The sequence below is a fragment of the Anomaloglossus baeobatrachus genome, chromosome 5 (assembly GCF_048569485.1).
Source record: "Anomaloglossus baeobatrachus isolate aAnoBae1 chromosome 5, aAnoBae1.hap1, whole genome shotgun sequence".
NCBI lineage: Eukaryota > Metazoa > Chordata > Amphibia > Anura > Aromobatidae > Anomaloglossus > Anomaloglossus baeobatrachus.
In genome coordinates this window covers 130,301,991-130,327,167 of record NC_134357.1, presented here as the reverse complement: position 1 = coordinate 130,327,167, position 25,177 = coordinate 130,301,991, and the positions used below count along the sequence as shown (strand labels likewise).

Below are 25,177 nucleotides of genomic sequence, written 5' to 3'. Positions count from 1 at the left end.
TGGATTCAGGGTCTCTTTTCCTAAATGATGTTGCTCTTAGATGAGGTAGCAAAACCTGCTGGCAGATTCCCTTTAAAAGTCCATAAAGCAGCATGTCACATATACAGTATCTAGCTCATATATCTGGTCATGAGGGAAACGGAATCTGTATTACCTTGTGTTTTCAGTGCTCCTACATTATAGACTCTATCTGAAGTCTGACAACACAGAGCCTGCTTTCTGCTGACATTTCTTGTGTGACAACAGTTGGGAATTACAATTTCCCTGCATTAAAATAATGCTAAATTTAGTACTTACAACAAAGTCATGTTAGAAAGTTGCAATTTCTGCAATTTCTATGAATCAATTTTTATGAATCCAGTTAATGTCCACAAAACATTGGCATGATGTCTGGGTAATCACAGTGATGGTAGCCTCACCATGGAGTATGGGACTGCAGTAATATATTTGAGTAGACATTTTTTCTAATTGCTCCAGCAATGCTAAGACAGTGAGGCTGGTGTGAGCATACATTATAAGTAAACGATAAAAATATCAGTCCATTATGTGGTGCGTCAGATTGCAGAAAGTTGCTTAGCGACGCTGTAGATGAAAGCCCACCGAGCCTTCGCTGTGCTCTGTGCTTCATCAAGCTGAGCGCTTCCTCTCATCAGCGCTATTAAAATGCAGCAGGTAGGACGTGTTCACGTGTTCTGTACAAACAAACGCTGACTCCTTCATTGTTCACTGAGCGTCAAGGCAAGATGACAGGCACGTGATGATAACAGACAAAGGCGAGGTTGTGAAACAATAATATCCATTTTTCTACCCATGGTTACATTAATCGTGACTGAAATGACGAGTTGCTGGAATCTTCTCTCACTTGTTTGGTTCACATCTCAGTTTTCTGGAGATGCTCATTCTACCATCACATCGTGCCGGGTACCCAAATGTGTCTGTAATTCGCCCTCATTGACTGCCACCGCTACAACAGACACCGCAAACCACAGCTCTTTTCCGCTTCCCACAGACCATATTCCTAGAGGAGTTGTAGGAAAGTAAAGCTCATTTATTTTCACTGATCACTGGACATGGTATGGGAGAAAATATTTTTAGACTAGATTTCAATTAAAGACTTCTAGGTTTTAAGACGTTGCTAACTAAATACGGTTTAATACTAAAGTTCACCATTTAGGATCTGTTCATACGGACATTAAGTAATACGCCAGGAGAGTCTCATACTTCAAACATGTATGTAACTGCATGCTATATATTCCTATGGTTATGACAATTTATACCATGTGTTTACCTTTTAGGCTGGGGCCACACAAGCGTCTGGCATCAGATGTGACTCTTGGCTCCCGCTGTGCTGCAGGTGTAAGCCGAGTGCCATGCCACTGTGATCCGATCCTGCGATCAGATCACTGCTGCGGGGGAGAAGGAGGGATCAATCTCCCTATCTCCTCCATTGCCAGCTGATGCGATTATCGCACTGCAGTCTGGTGTCATACGAGTGCAATGCGATGTTTCACTTGCACCCATAGACTTGTATGAGTACGAGTAAAAACAGATCGGATTCCACCCGCAGCATGCTGCAATTGTTTTCTCAGTCTGATTAGGGTTGAGAAAATAATCACAGATGGGAACGACCCATAGACTAACATGGGTCCGGGCAAAACGCGAATTTTTTATCTCATTCCACTTGGACTGTTTTACTCGCCATGTGTCCCAGCCGTTTTGTCTTTGTTCTGTAAAGGATGGTCCATATTTACTATGTATTTTGGACACCCAAGCAGAAGACATAGCTTCGCTGAAAAAGCATGGGTTCTGCAGGAACAGGAGTAGCCTAGCTTATGGCATTCCAGAAAATATGCCAACACTTTGTTAGATGGTATATACTTTAGCCCCATGTAAACTTTAGCTGTTTGGCCAGCCGCTATCTCACCTGACCCAAAACATAGGTGTGAAAGCTCTGCCAAGCACTCCTGTGTTCTCTATGGGAGAGCCGTTGCCAGACTTCTGTGGTCGTAGCTTCTCCCTAGTGAACAAAAGGATAGGGAGTCTGAAATGGGGCATGCCGGATTCTTAACTCCCCTGACAATCATCTGTTGGCGACAACGTACACCGTAGACTGTCGATGGAACCCGTCAATATCAGTGAGTTCAGACAACTTTAGTCTAATGTGTATGGGGGGACATCAGACTAGATAGTCTTATCAAACAGCATGAACTATAATAAATCTGGTGCACTGTAAGATGGCACTGTATAAAAATTGGATCATATTGATAAATAATCCTCATAATATTTAGTTTAACCAAAGGATATGATTGGATCATCAGATGATTTTTCCATCATACACACCAACATATTTGTGATGGTACGGTATTTCCTAGGACATCACACAACTGGTTATGAACGCTGTTGAGCTCCGCATTGCAAATTCTCCATGTGTGAACATAACCTTCTGATGTCCAGTGTCCATTGGATTTGCATTGAGTTGTGTCATCTTAGGCTATGTGCACACAGTGCGTTTTTCGCGGCGTTTTTGCGCGTTTTTCGGGTGCGTTTTTGGCCTCAAAACTGCAGGACTTTGCTTCCCCCGTAAAGTCTATGAGTTTTAATTTTTGCTGTCCCCACACATCTGTTTTTTTTCAGCTACGTTTTTGTGGTGCCACAAAAACGCAGCATGTCAATTATTCCTGTGTTTTTCACTGCGCTTTTCATCCATTGAGTTCAATAGGATGTTGAAAGACGCAATGAGAAACGCAAATAGCTGCGTTTTGGTGCGTTTTGGTGCGTTTCTAAGACCAAAAACGCAGCTATAAACGCAGGAGGTGGGTAGTAAAGTGACGTGTACAGGAAGAGGATTCCTTCTGTCAGTAAATACAGAAGCGTGAATCCTCCCGGTACCGTCACCGCCGCGTCCACCTCCAGTCCTGTGCATGTATGCTGCCGTGCGGCACCATGTCTGGGCGGGAGGTGGAAGCGGCTGCGAAAACAAAAGTTAACAGTAGAAAAAAAAAAAAAAGTTATACTCACCTGTCTGCAGCCTCCCGGTGCCATGCCCGCTCCCAGATTCTGTCACGGTATCGCTGCTCCGGCTGTGTGCAGACGGCCAGGAAACCTCCAATGAATGCAGGACCTGGCGATGGATCACCTGATGCAGTCACCTGACGCATCAGGTGATCGTAAGTATCGCGGTGACGCGGGTGCCCGGCCGGTATCAGCGGATGCGTCAGGAGACTTCATCCCTGATTACCGGCAGCTGCTCCAGCGATCGGACGGGATCAGACTCCCGCCCCATCGCTCCAGGAGCTGCCGGTAATCAGCACATAAGTGAGTATTTTTTTTTTTTTTTGCACCGATGCATCAGCTGATTGTATAATCGGCTTTTATACAATCAGCTGATGTGTGATGGGATTCAGGCACTTGATCCTGACACATCATCTGATCGCTTTGCCTTCCAGCAAACCGATCAGATGATATTGGATCCGGATTGGACGGCGCGGGACCCTGACCCAGGATTACTGCGGAGGGGGGTTTATTTCAATAAAGATGGAGTCACTAATTGTGTTGTGTTTTATTTCTAATAAAAATATTTTTCTGTGTGTTGTGTTTTTTTTTTATCTTTACTAGAAATTCATGGTGGCCATGTCTAATATTGGCGTGACACCATGAATTTCGGGCTTAGGGCCAGCTGATAATATACAGCTAGCCCTAACTCCATTATTACCTAGCTAGCCACCCGGCTTCAGGGCAGCTGGAAGAGTTGGATACAGCGCCAGAAGATGGCGCTTCTATGAAAGCGCCATTTTCTGGGGTGGCTGCGGGACTGCAATTCACAGCGGGGGTGCCCAGAAAGCATGGGCACCCTGCACTGTGGATTCCAATCCCCAGCTGCCTAGTTGTACCCGGCTGGACTCAAAAATTGGGCGAAGCTCACGTCATTTTTTTTTTTAAATTATTTCATGAAATTCATGAAATTTAAAATAAAAGGGCTTCCCTATATTTTTGGTTCCCAGCCGGGTACAAATAGGCAGCTGGGGGTTGGGGGCAGCCCGTACCTGCCTGCTGTACCCGGCTAGCATACAAAAATATGGCGAAGCCCACGTTATTTTTTTGGTTTGGGGGGGGCAAAGAAATCTTGCATACAGTCCTGGAAGGAGGATGCTGAGCCTTGTAGTTCGACAGCTGCTGTCTGCTCTCCTGCATACACTATTGGATGGAGGATGCTGAGCCTTGTAGGTCTGCTACCCCTGACTCTCCCTCAAGCATACAGTCCTGGAAGGAGGATGCTGAGCCTTGTAGTTCAACAGCTGCTGTCTGCTCTCCTGCATACACTATTGGATGGAGTATGCTGAGCCTTGTAGTTCTGCAGCTGTCTGCTCTTCTGCATACACTAGTGGAGAATGAAGAACACATTGAAGAAGGAAATGACATCAGACCTTTTTTTTTGTTTACTGATAAAAAACGCATAAAGACGCAGTGAGCAAAAACGCAGCAAAACACAGCAAAAAAAACGCACCAAATCGCGGCAAAACGCGTGCGTTTTTTGCCGCGTTTTTTCGATGCAGGTGCGTTTTTGTGCGTTTTTAGCGGCCAAAAACGCACAAAAACGCAGCGTCAAAAAGACGCAGTGTGCGCACATAGCCTAACAGAGTTGTGTCTTAAAGCAAGCTTTGCACCTGAGTGTCCGTTACATAATCAGGATAAATTTCCTTCTACCCATAGTAAACTATAAAGGTTATTGAATGACTGCAGGCAAAGATCCTAAAGAAGAATGAGCATTTGATAAAGTATACACATTATACAATGTTGTACAAAGAAAAATCTTTTATTATTGAAGCTAATACCTAGAAGACATTGGCACTGTGAACAAATTGCTCTTTTCACTTTGCATTTCATAGACACATAAGTTTAAAGTAATGTCCCCCAATGCTATTACCCTGTAGATATTGGGTTAATGCGCAGATTAATAGAGTTACTATGCTGTTAGGGTTCTTTCACAAGTTTGTGTACATCGGTATGATTTCGGATCGCAGTGCACTGGCTGGCTGCGGCTTTCCCGAGTCCCAGGATCACAGCTTCATAGAAATATATATAGCTGTCAGGCTCAGGCAGGGAGAGCCGCAGCCAGCTCGTGCGTTGCAATGCAAAATCAGACCGATGTACACAAACTTGTGAAAGAACCCTAAAGGCCCTGTGTCACACACAGAAATAAATCTGCGGCAGATCTGTGGTTGCAGTGAAATTGTGGACAATCAGTGCCAGGTTTGTGGCTGTGTACAAATGGAAGAATATGTCCATGATTTAACTGCAACAACAGATCTGCCAAAGATTTATCTGTGTTTGACGGGGCCTTAAGGCCCCCTTCATCACACGTCAGTGATTACTGTAAGTATGACGTCCGTTTTCATACATACCAGAGACACAGACATACGCAAGCACATTAATATCAATGGGTCTTCGCACACATCAGTGTTTTCACAATGACACTGTGTCCGTATGGAACACATGTGTCTGCGTGTTTTCCAAACAGAGACAAGTCTGTTTTTCTCTGGCACCACTGATGTCACACGGACCACATAGTGGTGTGATCCATGTGACATGTACCAGAGAAAATAGGTGTCTTTTAGTGATGAGCGAGTACTAAAAAGCTCGGGTGCTCGAAGCTCGGGCCGAGCCTCCCAAGATACTCGTGTACTCGGCCCGAGCAACGAGCCCAATGTTGTCCTATGGGAGACCCGAGTATTTTTGTGAAATGACCCCCCGGCAGCATGTAGAAACCCTAAAAATGTCACAAAAGTCTCAGAAGAGTGCTCAAATGACATGGCAACAGCATGGGGAAGACCCCTTGAAGCATTTATCACTCAAAAGTCACAGCTGTGAACAATTTTGTCCGCGTTTCACGCCATTTTTACGGACTCACCAGAAAACCTTCCAAAATGACCCCAAAATGATTTTTCATGGCAGAAATGTTAAGGGCACATACCCAATAGTGAGATAGAGCTGGTGTATGTTACTTTTTGAGATTAATACATGAAAGATTTTACGTGAAAACATTGTGTGGCACTCCGATGTCCCTGAGAAGAAACGTACATGAAGGCCTCTTGAGTCTAATGTGCCCATTTTGAGGAAGTGAGTCTTTGTAGTATTCTCCTTTGCCAGGGCAGTCCAAAATTGTGAGGTTCACCAATGCCCCTGCATACAGACGTGCATGAGGGCCTGTAAACCTGAAGTGCCCATTGTAAGGAAGTGGGTCTATTGTAGTATAGCCCTTAGGCAGGGCAGCCAAAAATTGGGAGGCTCCACATTGTCCCTGGATAGAGACGTGCATGATGGCCTGTAAACCTGAAGTGCCCATTGTAAGGAAGTGGGTCTATTGTAGTATAGCCCTTAGGCAGGGCAGCCAAAAATTGGGAGGCTCCACGTTGTCCCTGGATAGAGACGTGCATGAGGGCCTGTAAACCTGAAGTGCCCATTGGAAGGAAGTGGGTCTATTGTAGTATAGCCCTTAGGCAGGGCAGCCAAAAATTGGGAGGCTCCACGTTGTCCCTGGATAGAGACCTGTTAGGTTCTTAGTGCCTCCGTGCTTGCATTTAAAAACCGCACGTGTGTGCCTGTTGGTGGCAGCTTTCCGCTGCATTTGTGTGAGTTTTGCAAAAACTTGGATATAACGCACAAGTCTAGTGAATACACATCAGCACAGCATTGCAAAATGCGCAAGGGCATTGTCAACGAACAAGGAAGTGGACGTGATGGTGGTGCAGGCAGAGACCGAGGTTGTGTGCAAGCTCTAATTTCGCCACAACAAAGGGCCACATCTAGTCGCTCGCACATCCTGTCCCAAATTCTTGGGGACCGCAGCAGTACACCGCTCTTGAACCAAGACCAGTGTCAACAGGTTGTTAGTTGGATAGCGGATAATGCTTCCAGTCAGATTGGCACCACCACAAACACTCTGTCTTCCACACGGTCAAGTGTCAGTAGCCGTGATACTGCACCGCACATTTCAGAACCTGATCCTCCTTCCTACCACCAGGCCGAGTACACGTCCACGGACATTACTGATCCCACACTTGGACACTCGGAAGAGCTGTTCGTTCACGTTTCCATTCACAAATTCTGGCCTCTCGCCAGCTCCTGTTGAAGTGGGCCATGACGAGATTGTATGTACAGATGCCCAAATATTTGAGCAGCCACGTTCTCACGAAGTTGGCAACGTGTCTCAACAAGGGGTGGACGATGATGAGACACAATTGTCAGGAAGTCAGGAGGAGGAGCAGGGTGCGGAAGAGGAAGACGACGTGGTGGATGATCCAGTAACTGACCCAACCTGGCAGGAGGATATGCAGAGCGAGGACAGCAGTGCACAGGGGGAGGGAGGCGTAGCATCCCAACAGGCAGTAAGAAGCAGAGTGGTGGCCCCAGGCAGACGTCAGGCAACTGTTCCCCGGAACAACACGACACAAGGTGCCTGTACAAATGTTAGGTCTTCCCGAGTCTGGCTGTAATACTATTGTATGTATTGAGGATTTCGATTGCGTTAGGGCAATGACAACCAGAGACGAGTTCTTGGTGCAAGACGTTTATAATATGCAACCAGCAAATATGTACATAAACGGAACAAAAACACAGTAGAACATAAATACAGGAAATACCTTCCAGGGACGGAGCGAAAGGGAATTCCCGGGACCGCGCACCGGACTCCCCCAGGGAGACCACCAAGAGCGAACCCCTATACAGGGACTGTCTGGCAATCACCCCAGAAGCCCTAAATGCGCAGCAGCCGGGACACAAAAGGGCAATAGGTAAGTCCAAAAATGTCCGTACGTGATGTGAGTCCAGAGTGGTATTAAACGGTAGGAACCGGGCAGAAGTGCCGACCAAAGACGGCAAACGGAGTCCGGGCACAGCTAGATGATACCAGATGAAGTCCAGAGTCGGTGTCGGTTGTTTTCCAAGAGGATCCGAATAACAATCAGGAACCAAAAGCAGCAGGGCAGGAGCACACAGGAAGCAGTATACTCAGGCACTGGACTAAGCTTTAGGGGCGGCTTTTAAACAGATGGACAGGAAGTAGGGCAACAGAACAGAAAACTCCATGTTAACAAAGGGCAAGCTCTTTCAAAAGAAAACTGGAAAACCCGGAACTCTGACACTGGCAGTTTTTTAAGTTGGCTCCAGATGATTCTAAAAAGGCCATTTGCAACACCTGCCATGCCAGCATCAGCAGGGGTACCAAAACTAGCAGCCTGACCACCACCAGCATGATCAGGCACATGTCAGCCAAGCACCCGACTTTGTGGGAAGTACAACAGAGTCGAGGAGCAGTGCTTGCTGATGTCACTGCTACGTCTTCGCTGGTTGTGCATGCGAGCCAATCCCCTGTCCATGCTGCCTGCGAACAAGCCTCCTCCACTCCTGCACCTGCAGTTGCCTACGCAGAAAGAACACCATCATCAAGCACGTCCTTGTCCCAGCGCAGCGTTCAGTTATCCATTCAGCAAACCTTTGAACGCAGGCGCAAATACACTGCCAACACCCCACATGCCACAGTTCTAAATGCTAACATTTCGCGACTGCTTGCGCTGGAAATGTTGCCTTTTAGGCTGGTTGAGACAGAAGCATTCCGCGACCTGATGGTGGCAGCTGTCCCACGTTACTCGGTCCACAGCCGCCACTATTTCTCCCGGTGTGCCGTCCCCGCATTGCATAACCACGTGTCACAAAACATCACACGTGCCCTGAACAACGCTGTTTCAGCCAAAGTCCACCTAACCACAGACACGTGGACAAGTGCATGTGGGCAAGGCCGCTACATCTCGTTGACGTCACACTGGGTTAATATTGTGCAAGCTGGGACCCAGTCTGAGCGAGGGACGGAACACGTCCTTCACACACCAAGTTTTGCAGGCCCTACCTCAGTCAGGGTTTCACACACACTCTACAGCTCCGGAATGTCATGCTCCTCAGCCTCCTCCTCCTCCTGCGCATCCTGATCCACTTTACCCTCCACACCAGTCCCAAGCTGGAAGTGTCGCGGGCGGAGGAGGGGACGGTGCGCTCTCCCACTGCTCGGGTCCGGCTGACGCTGCTCTACGGCTGCTGCTGCTCGTTGGCTCGAGCGATGGCCGGATCCCGGGGACTCGAGCGGCGCTACTCGCCCGTGAGTGAAAAGGGGTGGTTTGGGTTTTGGGGATATTGTCCGTGACGCCACCCACGGTTGTGGTGATTGTGTGGACACCACCGCTGCTCTGGATGGGGATCCCGGGAGCCTGTGACAGGGAGCAGCTTTGTTGTTATTTCTCCCCTCCGTGGGTAGGGGGGTTGGTTGTCCCGGGGCCTGGTGATGGGGTAGAGATGGATGACAGGCGGGTTGCGGGGCCTGATGAGGTGCAGGGTCGCAGGGGCAGCGCTGTGCCGCACGGCACGGAGGTACTCACTCAGCCCAATGATGATGACACAGTTCACGGTAAAACAAGTGGCTGGATGGACGGGTCACTCGGACGGCTGCGGTTGTTCCTCCCTGCAGGTTAGTGATGACTGTCTCTCCCTGCTCCTAAGTTAAGTGTTGGTAGTGATGGTTTCCCAACGGTAACCCGCTCCCCGACCTGGATATGGGCCGGAGGAGCCCCTTTTGCCCACAGGCGCTGGCCCTGGGAGACGGTTGCCCTTGGCGGTGGCGGTGTCTCCCCTTCACGGTTGTACGGTTGCCTTCTATCTGGACTTGGCTGTTTGGAAACCCTGAGGTTCCCTTCACTAACGGATTTGGCAAATTCACGGCGACACCAAGCCTTGCCGGGATCCGAAAGTCCTCTGCCAATGGTGCTGGCTTCTCTTTGTATACCGGTCCGGTACGGCCGGGTCACCAACCGTCCACGGTCCTTACGGCAGACTCCAATCGGCCTCCACTGCAGACGGTCACCACATCCTGCCAACCTTGCTGTCCTGTCCGGGCCACACACCCGGACCAACTTCAGGCTCTTTGCTGTCACTTTTCTCCTCTCTACTACTTTCCTCCTTCCACTTCCTTAGCTTAACTCTCACTGACTGTGTTTTCCCTCCTCCTCGGTGGGTGGAGACCAACCGCCTGGCTTCACACCCTGGTGTGGACAACAGCCCCTGGGGAAGGCAACAAGGATTTTGTGTTTTGACTATGATATGCCTGCAGGGAGTGTGGGGTGTTTAAGTGTTGTGCTCTGTGGCCCCTGGCTTGTCCAGGGCGACACAGAAGCACTGCAGCACTGCCTCGGCGAAGCGGCAACAGGCAGTGCTGAAGCTAATCTGCATAGGTGACAAACCCCACAATGCAGAAGAGGTGTGGACAGCTCTGAAACAGCAGGCAGATCACTGGCTCACAACTCTGAACCTAAAGCCAGGAAAGGTCGTGTGTGACAATGGCCGGAACCTGGTGGCGGCTTTGAGGCGAGGCCAGCTGACACATGTTCCATGCGTGGCCCATGTGCTCAACCTCGTGGTTCAACGGTTTCTAAAGTCATACTCAGAGCTGTCTGATCTGCTGGTAAAAGTTCGCCGCCTGTCTGCACATTTTCGAAAGTCACCTACTGCTTCAGCCGGCCTTGCCGGCTTAAGACGCCGTTTGCATCTTCCGGCACACAGACTGGTGTGTGATGTCCCCACGCGTTGGAATTCAACTCTGCACAAGTTGGTCAGGATATGTGAGCAGAAGAGGGCAGTTGTTGAGTACCTGCATCACCTAAGCCGTCGGAAATGGGTCAAACTCCACACATAACACCTGAGGAGTGGAGATGGATGTCCGGCCTATGCACCATCCGCCAAAACTTTGAGGACTCCACCAAGATGGTGAGCGGCGATGACGACATTATTAGCGTCACCATACCGCTTCTCTGCCTTCTAAAATGGTCTCTGCTCAAAAAACAACCATGATGCATTGCAGGCGGAGCGCGATGAGTTTGAGCAAGAAACAGTAGTGGGTGTGGGTGATGATAACACACAGCCCAGCCTCGTCTCATCACAACGTGCAGTGGAGGACTATGACGAGGAGGAGGATGAAGACATGGAGCAACTCTCTGGCCAAATTGAGGATATGACATGCAGTCATATCCTCGGTTCAGCGTGGCTGGCCAGAGGACAGGGTAGATGATGAGGAGGAGGAGGAGGAGGACAGCATGTTCAGTCATCGTGTTGGTCAGGATACTGAAGTGATGGCTGTTAAGAGTCTGGCACACATGGCTGACTTTATGGTAAGCTGCCTGTCTCGTGACCCTCGCGTTAAGAACATCTTGGCCGACAATCATTACTGGTTGGTAACACTGTTAGACCCACGCTAAAAGGAGAACTTTATGTCTCTTATTCCCGAGGCGGAGAGGTCAGGCAAAATGCAGCAGTTCCAGAAGGCCATAGTCACGGAAGTAGGCAAAGCATTCCCCTCACAAAACGCTAGCGGCATAGGTCAGGAATCAGTGGACAACCAAGGCGTACAGCCGAGAGGGGCACAAGTCCAATCCGCCAGAGGTAGGGGAACAGTCTTTAAGATGTGGGACAGTTTTCTCAGCCCCTCACATACCACAGCCCCTGAGGTGAGGGGTAGTGCCACAAGAAATCCTAAGTTTGGCCAGATGCTCAAGGAGTACCTTGCAGATCAAACAACTGTACTCCGACATTCCTCTGTGCCTTACAATTAATGTGTATCCAAGCTGGACACGTGGCATGAATTGGCTCTCTACGCCTTGGAAGTCCTGGCCTGCCCTGCCGCTAGCGTTTTGTCAGAGCGTGTTTTTAGTGCCGCAGGTGGAATCATTACAGATAAACGCACCCGCCTGTCAACTGTAAATGCTGACAGGCTGACTCTGATCAAGATGAACAAGGGTTGGATTTGGCCAGACTTCACCACACACACCAACAGCAAATTACAGCAGAATTTAAAGTTTGTAACGGGAATTTGCCATGTACCTCCACTCACCCATGGTAACACACTTCTGGACTTTGGCTAATCGCTGGACTGCTCCTCCTTCTCCTCATGCGCCATCATGGTGACCGTTACAATAGTTAAGCCGTTGTTTCAGGTATACCCCCAGTGGTAAATTTTTTCGCCCATTCTTTCTGAATGGGCATTACAACGACAGGAGACCCGCTCCTTTGCAATGGGAACAATGTTTTGAGGCCCTCATGCACATCTCTATCCAGGGACAATGTGGAGCCTCCAAATTTTTGGCTGCCCTGCCTAAGGGCTATACTACAATAGACCCACTTCCTTACAATGGGCACTTCATGTTTACAGGCCATCATGCACGTCTCTATCCAGGGACAATATGGAGCCTGACGCTGCCACCGACTGCCACACACATGCTGTTTTTAAATGCAAGCACGGACGCAATAAGAACCTAACTGGTTTTTAGGAGCGACAATTACTGAGAAGTCTGACACTATCAGACACTGCTGACTGACGTGTATTATACACTAGACTTGTGCGTTATATAATAGTTTGTGCAAAACGCGCACCTGTACGCTGCCACCGACTGCCACACACGTGCTGTTTTTAAATGCAAGCACGGACGCAATAAGAACCTAACTGGTTTTTAGGAGCGACAATTACTGAGAAGTCTGACACTATCAGACACTGCTGACTGACGTGTATTATACACTAGACTTGTGCGTTATATAATAGTTTGTGCAAAACGCGCACCTGTACGCTGCCACCGACAGACACACACGTGCTGTTTTTAAATGCAAGCACGGACGCAATAAGAACCTAACTGGTTTTTAGGAGCGACAATTACTGAGAAGTCTGACACTATCAGACACTGCTGACTGACGTGTATTATACACTAGACTTGTGCGTTATATAATAGTTTGTGCAAAACGCGCACCTGTACGCTGCCACCGACAGACACACACGTGCTGTTTTTAAATGCAAGCACGGACGCAATAAGAACCTAACTGGTTTTTAGGAGCGACAATTACTGAGAAGTCTGACACTATCAGACACTGCTGACTGACGTGTATTATACACTAGACTTGTGCGTTATATAATAGTTTGTGCAAAACGCGCACCTGTACGCTGCCACCGACTGCCACACACGTGCTGTTTTTAAATGCAAGCACGGACGCAATAAGAACCTAACTGGTTTTTAGGAGCGACAATTACTGAGAAGTCTGACACTATCAGACACTGCTGACTGACGTGTATTATACACTAGACTTGTGCGTTATATAATAGTTTGTGCAAAACGCACACCTGTACGCTGCCACCGACAGACACACACGTGCTGTTTTTAAATGCAAGCACGGACGCAATAAGAACCTAACTGGTTTTTAGGAGCGACAATTACTGAGAAGTCTGACACTATCAGACACTGCTGACTGACGTGTATTATACACTAGACTTGTGCGTTATATAATAGTTTGTGCAAAACGCGCACCTGTACGCTGCCACCGACAGACACACACGTGCTGTTTTTAAATGCAAGCACGGACGCAATAAGAACCTAACTGGTTTTTAGGAGCGACAATTACTGAGAAGTCTGACACTATCAGACACTGCTGACTGACGTGTATTATACACTAGACTTGTGCGTTATATAATAGTTTGTGCAAAACGCGCACCTGTACCCTGCCACCGACTGCCACACACGTGCTGTTTTTAAATGCAAGCACGGACGCAATAAGAACCTAACTGGTTTTTAGGAGCGACAATTACTGAGAAGTCTGACACTATCTGGACTGTTTTAGACTGTGTACACCAGCCCCAGATATGATGAAGGCTGGTATACGGTCACCACTAGGAATGGCTATATACCCTGCCTGCCTGCCTGCCTGTATACTGCTACAATAGTCCTGACAAGGACTCTTCTGGTCACTAGCCTGTATTCCGACCTGGCTATACCCTGCCTGTATATAGCAACAATAGTCCTGAGAAGGACTCTGCTACTGTACTCCGACCTGGCTATACCCTGCCTGCCTGTATACAACTAGAATAGTCCTGAGAAGGACTTTTGGTCACACTGTTTGCAGCCCTGCAACTGAAAAAGCTATAAAGGGCCGCAAAGCTTTCCCTGAATCAGCGACACTCTCCCTGCACTGACTGTCTGGATAGCTGTGAGCAGAGCACAGCGCGCCGGCCGGTATAAAGGCTCGGTCACGCTGTGCAGGCCGGCCAATCACTGCAATTCCACAACTAACAGGGCTGTGGCATTGCAGTGGTCTGCCAGCCAATCCCTGCATGAGGGCTGGCTCTCAAAAGAGCGCCAACATGCAGAAATGAAGACCACGAGTACAGCACGAGTATCGCGAGATTACTCGGTCCCCGCCGAGCAGCCCGAGTACAGCGATACTCGTGCGAGTACCGAGTAGTGACAAGCATGCTCGCTCATCACTAGTGTCTTTGAAATTATTTTCTATACTCACCTGTCTCCAGCACTGCCGTCTTTAGCGCTGCTGTCTCTTGCTTCCAGGCCCGCTCATTTTGCTCATGCATATTCACTGCACCACGGACCAGGAAGCAGCAGCGCTGGAGACAGCAGCACCACGGACAGCTGGGCTAGAGACAGGTGAGTAAAAAGTTCCTGATCTCTGTGTGCTATCATGGATAGCACACGAAGAACACACGTGTGCCAAAATCATGGCACACTAGGGCCATACGCACCTTCAACACGTCCGTGAAAAACGTGTGTGTTTTCTACGGACGTGTGAAAGAGGCCTAAGGCAGAACTACCGCATCGTAACTCTATTAACTTGCACATTAACCCCATATGTTCAGGTTAATATTAATTGGGAACATGACAGATTCCCTTTAACTGACATACTGCCACAGTACCAATTTTATGTGATATTATTAGCTTTTTAAAAGTGTCTTAGGGCGGCGTCACACGGTCCGATCTATCGTGCGATCGCACGAGCGATCGTACCCGCCCCCGTCGTTTGTGCGTCACAGGCAATTAGTTGTCCGTGGCGCACAAAGTCCTTAACCCCCTGTCACATACACTTACCTCCCGGACGACGTCGAACATCCTCTTCCTGAAGGGGGAGGGAGGGACGTTCGGGGTCACAGCGACGTCACACAGCGGCCGGCCAATAGAAGCGGAGGGGCGGAGATGAGCGGGACGTAAACATCCCGCCCACCTCCTTCCTTCCGCATTGCCGGCGGGACGCAGGTAAGCTGTGTTCGTCATTCCCGGGGTGTCACACGGAGCGACGTGTGCTGCCTCGGGAACGATGAACAACCAGAGCACAGAGTAACGACATTTTCAAAGTGAACGACGTGTGAACGAGCAACGACAAGGTGAGTATTTTTGCTCATTCACAGTCGTTCGTAGCTGTCACACGCTACGATATGTCTAACGATGCCGGATGTGCGTCACTAACGATGTGACCCCGCCGACATATCACCCGATATATCATAGCGTGTGACGCCGCCCTTACAGTTATATATTGCGCTTTCAAGTATAAGCTAATAAAAAGAAAAATAGGTGTCGATAATACATATGGACACTTTTTTTTATAAGTGTGAAAAGTAAATATCCAAAGCTTTTTTAAATACCATAGATACACGTGAGAATCACAAGGATATTACATGTGTTTTATGCGCTGATATAAAACGATAGGATAAGATTCAACCGAAAAGTAAATGTGTATACAAATGAGAGACTTTTATGTACAGTAAATAATTTATTTGTGAACTACATTCATAGATACAAATGGATATTATTAAATAAATAATGAGAGGTAATAGTAAGGAAATAAGTAACGGCGAATATAAAGGAACATTTTTCTATTTATGCAACAAAGACAGAGCTCCTCTCACTACCATTCACTTCACTTGGCAGCCATTGAAGTCTTGATCAATTTAACACTTTAGGAGCACGGTTATTTCTTCCCACTTGACTGCATTCAGCATTTCCCATTTCTGTGACACCTTGAAGTGAGAAAGGCTTTGTAACTTTTATATGGCTGCAGACATAAAGAAGATAGATCCTTGTACTCACCTCAGTTTTCACAGCAGATTACGTCTATCCACTTGCCTGGGAAACATCTGCACAGCAAGTTCTCGGGATTTATCTTATGAGCTGTAATCCATCTATCTCATTTCATCTCATTTATTGTGATCCTGATTAAAAAATGGTGGATTCTTTGCAATCCAAAATCACAGGCGAATCTAACTGCATGCCCATGTGATCTCATGCATCCTTCAGTGGTTAAAATAAGTTGTTTTGTTTTTTTACACTGCAATCAATAATAAATAATGTGATTTTATCATGATGTCTTGTGTTAAAAGAAACCTGTCACTGTTATTTGGGTGACTACACTAGAGGTTCGTTGCTATCCTGTATGGTAGTGCAGTTCTAAACATGCACCTTGGTAAATTAGCATTAGTACAGTATGATGGTAAATATGTATTTTAAAGAGGTTGACCACATTAATGGCCTATCCTTAGAATATGGCATTAACGTCTGATCGGCAAGGGTCCGAGACCCCACACCCCCACCGATCAGCTGTTCTTGGACCCGGCAGCGGCGGCAGCAGGCAGCCGGAATTGATCGGTTCCAGAGTTGCCTAGTCTTCTGATAGCGTAAACCTACAGCTTCCCTTATAGGGAAGGTTTCAATTGGAACAGCAAAACCAATAAGAGTCTGAGTGGCCAAAAACACCAATGAGCAAGGTTAAAGGCAAGACCACTGGTAAAAAAGGAGACCAGAAACAAATTCTTAGTGAAATACAAAATTCAATTTAATAATATATATGTGACATAAGGACAGACAGTGATGACGAAAAGATCTAAAAATTGCCAGACACAAAATTGCACAAACACTACCTGCAGATGTAATGGAGCTGCTAGAAGCAAAAGGGTTAATGTCAGAAACCCAATAGCCAAAAGGTGGGGAGATCAAGTAGTAGATCATAGACTAATGGTCACCCATGTGTTTCTCTCCCTATAAGAGCCAAAGAACATGTCACTAATAAAACATATCAGAGGAAATACCTTGTGACAGGTTGAAAACAGCTAGCAGGCAAGGCAGGTGGCGGTGGGCGGGGCCTCGACGCGCGTTTCACCGGGCGTGGCTTTGCCAGGAGGCATCTGATAGCACCTGAACATCCACCTCCTATTGATATGAATGGGAGGCGGATGTGCAGTACCTGGCCTTGGCCACTATCAGTTCACAGGGCAGCTCCAAAACTGAGCATTTCTGGCCGATGATGGGACCTAGTCCAGCTGATTGACAGGGTTGCAGAGTGTCGGACTCTGGTCGATCAGACAGTGATGACTTATCCTAAGGATAGACCTTCAATGTTAAAATAATAGGACAACCTCTTTGTCATTTCAAATTGCTCTCACTCTAGTCAATTGGGCAGTACTGGAGCAGAACTAGTCAGTCTCCTTGCTGTTAGTATGCCCATGCAGCTTTGATTGACGGCCTATACAGGACGAGGAGACAGATACTAGACTCTACTACATCACCATCATTTGACTGGTAAGAGCTGCACATCGCTGTGTTACAATTAATTTTTGTACAAAATGCTAATACTGATAATGTAACCAGGGTGATAAAATGTATTATCATACAGTATAGCAGCATGCCGCAGGTTTAGGTACCCAAATTATACTGACTGGTTCCATTTGAATATAATGCTCTGGATCACTGGAATATTAAAGCTGGTCCAAATAATGGGGGCTCAGTTCTGCACTTTTCTGAGCTTTCTAAAATTAGGATATGTGCAGTGATTTTAGTTGTAATGTTAAATCATTGTCCCATCTTGAATGTCTACTTTACATTTTCTTTTTTTTTCTTCTAGGCTTTGTACAGTTCAATCAAGAATGAGAAGTTACAGTGGACAATGTAAGTAATTGTGATCACAGTCTTGACTTGCTTTGTACTTGTCTAGGGAGGACACTGATATTTTCTCAACAACCTTTAACATGCCCAATCTGCATTCAGTGTCTATCTATATATTGAACCCATGCTCCCCTGATGAGTAAGGCTAGTTTCACACTTGCGTTCAGCGCATTCCGTCACTATGGAGAATAGCGCAGTCCGTTAACGCACTGCGCTATTCTCCATAGACTTGTATGGACGATGCACTGTAACGCAAGTGTCTGCGTTGCATCCGCTGGACAACGCAGCGTCGTTATTTTGACGCTGCGTCGGGCGGATGGAACGCAGCATGTAACGTTTTTCTGCGCTTGGCGGAGTGTCAAAAAAGGCAATCTGCAGGAATCCGTTAGGCGTCCGTTGTTTTTATAATGGACGCCTATGGTGGCGGATTCCGTTAGAATGCGTCATTTGACGGATTCCGTTAACACAGCTGTCTTTACACAACTGCGCATGCTCAGATGTGTAAAGTCAAGGAAAAAAAACTACAATGGACTGCGTTATTTTGTACGATCTGTAGCATGCGTTGTGCCACTATGTGCAACGCATCCGTTGCATGCGTCACACAACGCAATGCTACGGATCCCGTCCAATGCAAGTGTGAAACTAGCCTAAATGAGACAAAACGCGTCGAGAGCATTACCGGGAGGCTCTGCCCATGACCCGGCATATGGGAGGGTATTGTGTGGCTCGAAGTAAACAGCCCCCCTCACCTGCCAAGTTAAAGGATTGGCTTGGTGAACACCCCTGGATCATTTCAAAACCGGGTGAGATTGTTCCTGCTATTAGCCCAATTGGGTATTTTCTATATCATACAATGTGGAGTTAATCTGTGGTTGAAGATTTCCCTCTCCTAACATCATGAATTAAGATTGAATGGGAATAGTAAACATACATTGTGTATTGGGAGATATTGTTCCCCCTCAGACCCATTTGGGGTATTTGTCAGTTTTCCAGTCCTGATATTTGTGTAAACCGGTAGATGCTTACTTATGAACTCTGAATTGAGTATTTTTGCCTGTCTTTATATATTGTATGTGTTTTTATGGCTTTTTTTAACTATGGCAATTAAAAGTTAAGTTTTATATTTATTACCCTTGCTGAGAATTTCAGTGAGACACTTGGTTTAATAACTCTGCTTACAACAGTACATTAAAAACAAATATGAACAATGGATAACATCTATCAATGGTCATCTCATGGCAGCCCCAATCACTTAGCCCAACCCTGGGTTTCCCCCTCAATACTGGCTTCTTTCAGGGCTTCTACGCTCAGTCCAGGATCTTTAGGTGTTGTCCTCAGCTAGTTACAAACTGTTCACACCTTTTTGTTGCTCACTCAGACTCATGGCTTAGAGAATCCATCTTACCAAGTCTGTTCATAACAATGAGTACAACTATACCTCCATAACTGGTCCCAAAGTACTAAATAGAGGGCTTGAAGTAAGCATCTACAGTTACTGTGAAGTCCTTCTATTTCTTTTAAGTAGTCAGAAGCTCCAAATCATGTGATACCGTCTTTGACTGTATATGAACCATTGCAAAACTGCTGACTAAGGACCCCTGCACATATGTCTGGCAGGTATTGTAGTTTACATCCAGCAGTTAACTAAAACACTAGATTGAAAGTGATTTACAAACAGATCCTGATGTTTGTAAGTTGTGCCTGACCGGTGCAAGCACAGGTACTGGGCCGGATCACAATGTTTGATGCATTGCTGTGATTCAGCTCTTCATCTGCTTCTAAAATAAAATGGTGAAAAGCCTGAAGACAACTCATTAATTTTCCCATCAGTTTTGGCACTAGTTGTAATCTGTTGAGATACAGGGGTATTCATGAAAATCATGGGCACTATAGCAGAATTTCTAAATGGCCCCCTTCCGAAAAAATGAATATTCGACTGGGTCACATAAGCACTCTCTAAAGTCCTCCATATATTATAATACACCCCCCCATAGTCCTCCATATATTATGAAGCACCCCCATAGTACTCCATAATGTATAATGTATAATGTACCCCATAGTCCTCCATATATTATAATGCACCCCCATAGTTCTCCATATGTTATAGTGTGCCAGATAGTCCTTCATATATTATAATGTAACCCCCATAGTCCTCCATATTGTATAATGCACGCCCCATAGTCCTTTGGTCATCAGTGTACTTATCGATTTAAAAAATAAATAAACATTCACCTCTCCTTGGTCCCTTGTTGCTCCAGTCTCCATAATTAGTGTTTTGCATCTCTGCACAGCAGTAGTGATGTCACCTGCTGCACTGAGATGTCGAATGAACTCCCTCTTTCATCATTGCGATGCTGATACAGTTGAAAGTGCGATGATGGGAAGGAGGCCCACAGGCAACGGGGCAGTGCTGACAGCTGACCACCTGACTAACGTGCCCCATAGCGGTAGTGTAGTTTGGCAGTATTAATGGTTGTCATTTCTCTTAGTACTATAAAGGTGTTGGCCATATCTGATTAATTTTGCAGGTTCATCCAACATTTAATCCCTCTCCCCATTGCAATCATACAGAGAGTTAACTGAGCCAAGAATATGTATATATCTATAAATGCTCAAAAGAAATAGCTATATGCTGATTGAATTGGATGGCAGCTATCTAAAGGGTATGGCAGCCATAAAGGGGTTGGCAATTACTTTATGGAGAACTATCACAGTTAAGCACTTTTGTAAATACTGTACTTTCCCAAATCAATCTGTAACCTGAGATTCACTCCTGGTCACATGACCTGTTGCTGAGAATCATCTGACTTCCTGTGATGTCACGTCAATTTCTCCTGACTTCCTGGCTGTGGAATCTGATGCATCACAATCATGTGACTTTATGCTATGTTGGTGGGCGGGGCTCTATTCCTCAGTTCACTGCATCTGTGCAGACGGCTGCAGACACAGCTCTTCCATCTCCCTGCACATTTCTCCCTCCAGAGCTCTCCATTGTATGTGTATGTATACATCAGAGTGTATATAAATATGTACACACGCTGCTCTATATTCGGTGTAATATATATATACTCACTGCTGTATTACCACATTCATGCACCTCTCTCCCTCCTCATCCACCCTACTACAGTGGGACATGGTTAGTCATTGATAGGCAGCAGGGGATAATCTTTATTGCCAGAGCTGGTGTTCTGGTGCTTTGTTACTTCTATGCTCTGTATTAGTGATCTACCGGCAGCCATGTCATGGACAGGACACTAGGCTGGGGTTGTGCGTGACGCTAGGGGAAGAGTGGAAGGGTTTAGGTGGAATTACAGAGGGTGTGCTCACTGCAGGGGATGATGGGAAATATAGTCAGAACAGAGCAGAGGATTCTGAAGAAGAATTGATGAATATGACAGCAGAGCCGATGCCAGGAGTCAGGAAGAATTGATGTTCTGCAGATTTGAAAAAAAAGCTTTGATGCTTCAAATTTGCAAGGAAAAAAAATAAGCATAAAAGCATCATATCTAGTAGATTGTAGAAATCTTATTCACTTTGCTGATACTGAGTTTTTTTATCCTTAAAAAAAAAGCCGCAAAAACGCAGCATGTGAACAAGCCTTAACTTCAGGACTAAAAAAAAAAGCTTAATAGTCAGAGAACTAATATGTTTATTAACCCATCTAAGTACGTCCATGATATGCGTTTAGTAGTAATGAAGGAAGAAAAATATAATGTGCAACAAGACATTTTTTCCTGGAGTAGAAAACAATAGAAACATTGCTGTGACCCTTTTAGAATTTGAATACACATAAAATATTTATTCGTAGCTGCTTATGTCAGCACAAAATTACATTTCACAACATAATTCTGTATCTCAGACGTGCTAACATGGCAATCTCAAAGTTAACTCTTGTGGATATGCTGAGAAATATCATTACATTTCACCTTTCTTGGAATTATTGGCAGTTGTAAAGCGTATGATCTCTGATGTGATGTGAATGGAAGAAAGAAAGGGCTACTAAATTTGGAAAAGACAAAACAAAAAGATAAATCATGTTAATGGAATCATATTGGGTTGACGCGCTGTTAAAGTTACTGGCACTGGGAAGAACACACTCATGGATTGTGCAGTATACCAGAGTTTCTGTTGTGTAGATTGAGGCCATCTGTCGAAAGCTTAAAATGGGTCTTAAGGGGGCTTTACACGCTACGACATCGCTAATGCGAACTCGTTGGGGTCACGGAATTTGTGATGCACATCCGGCCGCATTAGCAATGCCGTTGCGTGTGACACCGATGAGCGATTTTGCATCGTTGCAAAAACGTGCAAAATCGCTCATCGGTGACATGGGGGTCCATTCTCAAAAATCGTTACTGCAGCAGTAACGAGGTTGTTCCTCGTTCCTGCGGCAGCACACATCGCTCCGTGTGACACCGCAGGAACGAGGAAGCTCTCCTCACCTGCCTCCCGGCCGCTATGCGGGAGGAAGGAGGTGGGCAGGATGTTACGTCCCGCTCAGCTCCGCCCCTCCGCTGCTATTGGGCAGCCGCTCAGTGACGTCGCTGTGACGCCGCACGGACCACCCCCTTAGAAAGGAGGCGGTTCGCCGGTCACAGCGACGTCGCAGGTAAGTATGTGTGACGGGTCTGGGCGATGTTGTGCGGCACGGGCAGCGATTTGCCCGTGTCGCGCAACAGATGGGGGCGGGTACCCACACTAGCGATATCGGGACCGATATCGCAGCGTGTAAAGTAGCCTTTAGGCTATGTCCGCACTTTGCGTCGTCCTAGTTGCAGTTCTAAACGCATCCTCTGGCAGAAATTGCTTTTGCCAAAGTTGCTTTTGACCACAGAATAGCGGTAAATACGCATGTGTTTTTGCCGCGTTTTTACATGCTTTTCCACTGCGTTTAGACAGATGCGTTTTGAACATTAAGACACTGCTAAATAAAGTTTAAACAGTCAAACACAATGAAAAAAGGGGGAAAAAAAGGACACAATTATAGAAATAATAACGAAATTAGTTATATTTCATATAATTATAGCGGTTTTATACTATTTATCGCTAATATAGCAATAAATTATTATTTTTCATTAATTTAATTGTCGGACTATGTGTGTGTGTAAAGGGACATATCATTTCATTATTTTGATGTAAAAAACGCATGCGTTTATGTAGTCCAAAACGCATGTTTTCTGCACCTAAAAAGCAGGTAAAACGCTGGAATTTTGATGTTTCTTGCTTTTGGCCACTTCTCATTGACTTCAATGTTATCAAAACGCAGCCCAAATGGCAAAAATAATTGACATGCTGCTTCTTTGAACGCATTTTGCCACAAATTATGCAAATTAAATGCAGCGTTTTAAAACGCAAAGGGCGGTCTACAAATCTACATTTTCCATAGACTATTATGGAAAAGCAAAACGCATGCCTTTTGGCATGAAAACACTGTAGTTCAAAACGGACCTAAAAAGCAGCTGAAACGCAGGTGAAAACGGAAAGTGCGGTCATACCCTTAACGAACAGCTCGGGCAAATTAAACGCTGTGTTTAGAACTGCATTGCGCGCACAAGAAATCCCATTTTTACAAAGACTTTGCTGGAAAATCATAACGCATGCCTTTTGGCATGAAAACGCTGCTGTTCAAAACGCTGCGGAAACGCAGGTGAAAACGCAAAGTGCGCACATAGCCTTACAATGGTAGATTGAGTCAAAATGCACAATCAAATCAACACTGGCTTAAAAATAATTACAAAAGGAAATCTTGGGAGTTTTAAAATGTCAAAACCCAGGTCCACATGACACTGAAAATCTAGCTAGAGGACGTCAGTCACAGGAGATGGCGGTTTACGTTCTTCCCCAGGATATTTATTTTTCTTACGAGCTTTATATAAGGTGATAGAATTTGCTGGATTACTACAGTTCAAGTGAGTTTAGAATATTGGTTTTTTTTTTGTCTTAGGTATATCTATTTCCCTATATTCTCTAACATTGTTCAGTCGTTCTGCTTTTGTGGGTAGGAACCACTCCCTATTGTCAATACAAGTGGAATTGCCGTTTGTCAGTGTATTCACACATTTCTATGGGGAAAAAATAGAGAAATTGCAAACTGCAGCTTTTTGATAAAAGATACTCTAGCATTGGTATTTCCAGGGTAGTACAAGTATTTATCAAAACAGACATGTCTGCAGAGCTGACTGGTCTTATTTAACCCCTTTACACGTGTTACCGTACACATACATCACGCAGAAGTGTTACTTAACGTCCCATGCCTACATGTACAGTGTGGGGATGGAGCAGGCATAAAGATTTGTGCCTGTGACATCCACAGTTGGTTTTTGGGGTGCCAATGGGTCGTCATGATAACCGGAGACCCAATCATGACTTACTTGTCTGCCATATACTACAACCTATTAGATTCCTCAGAAGCAGGGTCTTATGGCCTATCAAATCAAACACTGACATGGTTAACCCTCTGGTGGGAACAATATAATAACGAGTTTGGGAATAATGTGCTTGTCAGGCGCAGGCTATAAAAATTTTTGCAATTTCAGTAATCTAAAAGTGATTAGAGACCTTCATAGGGATGCAATAAAAGAGACTACACATTATCAGGTGCAAAACAAACCCATTTATTCAACATAAAAGTAATAACTCTGAAATACACACATTTCAAAACTCCCACCAAATAGCCCCCAGTTATAACACATAAAGGTTATTAAAAAGAGAAAAATCTGGCAAAAAATCATAATTTCAAGGCACCTAAAATAATATTACATGCATAATTATTCAGAATTAGATCCTGTAGTTTCCCCAGAAAAAAACACATTTGCAGAGCAAAGAGCAAGAGCAACCTTTCTAAAGTGTGATGTGTTCGGGAACAATGAGCCTGAGAAGCCAGCACAGGTATATCTGCCCTCCTGAAGCTCTGCAGACCAACTGTGGTATCAGGTTTCACACAGCAGCTAGAGCCAGGAGACTACCTGGAGAGAGGGGATTTCTTGAAAATCTGGTGAGGAGGGAGAAATGAAAGTAAAAGAGAAGCGCCTGTCAGGCACATTAATCCCATCCGAGGGTTAATAATGCACTGCATAACATAAATTGTATAATGTATATTATCAATGTGATCAGACTAGAAACCATTGCAAATAAAACATAAAACAAAGTAAAAAAAAAGTATAATAAGCCCCAAAGACCCAGTTTTGATAATAAAAAAAAAATGGTACAAAAGAAACACATTTGGTATCGCCGTGTTCGTAATGACCCAGACTATAAAGCCATTTCATTCTGTATCTCAGTTGGTGAATACCACAAAAAAATTATTTGAATAACAATGACAGTATTACTTTATCCCACCTCGCCAAAAATTAAATAAGTTATCAAATCCTAAAATACATTCT

The 25,177-nt window shown here is 45.7% G+C and overlaps 1 protein-coding gene across 3 annotated transcripts in view; it reads left to right on the top strand.

Annotated features, from left to right (window-relative positions):
• PSD (pleckstrin and Sec7 domain containing) overlaps nt 1-25,177 on the top strand; it is a 700,060-nt gene that overhangs the window by 554,604 nt on the left and 120,279 nt on the right. For all 3 annotated transcript variants that reach the window (XM_075348899.1, XM_075348896.1, XM_075348897.1), the window contains one exon: nt 17,755-17,798. In XM_075348899.1, the coding sequence (XP_075205014.1) occupies nt 17,755-17,798 (44 nt within the window). The remainder of the gene's footprint in view (nt 1-17,754; nt 17,799-25,177) is intronic.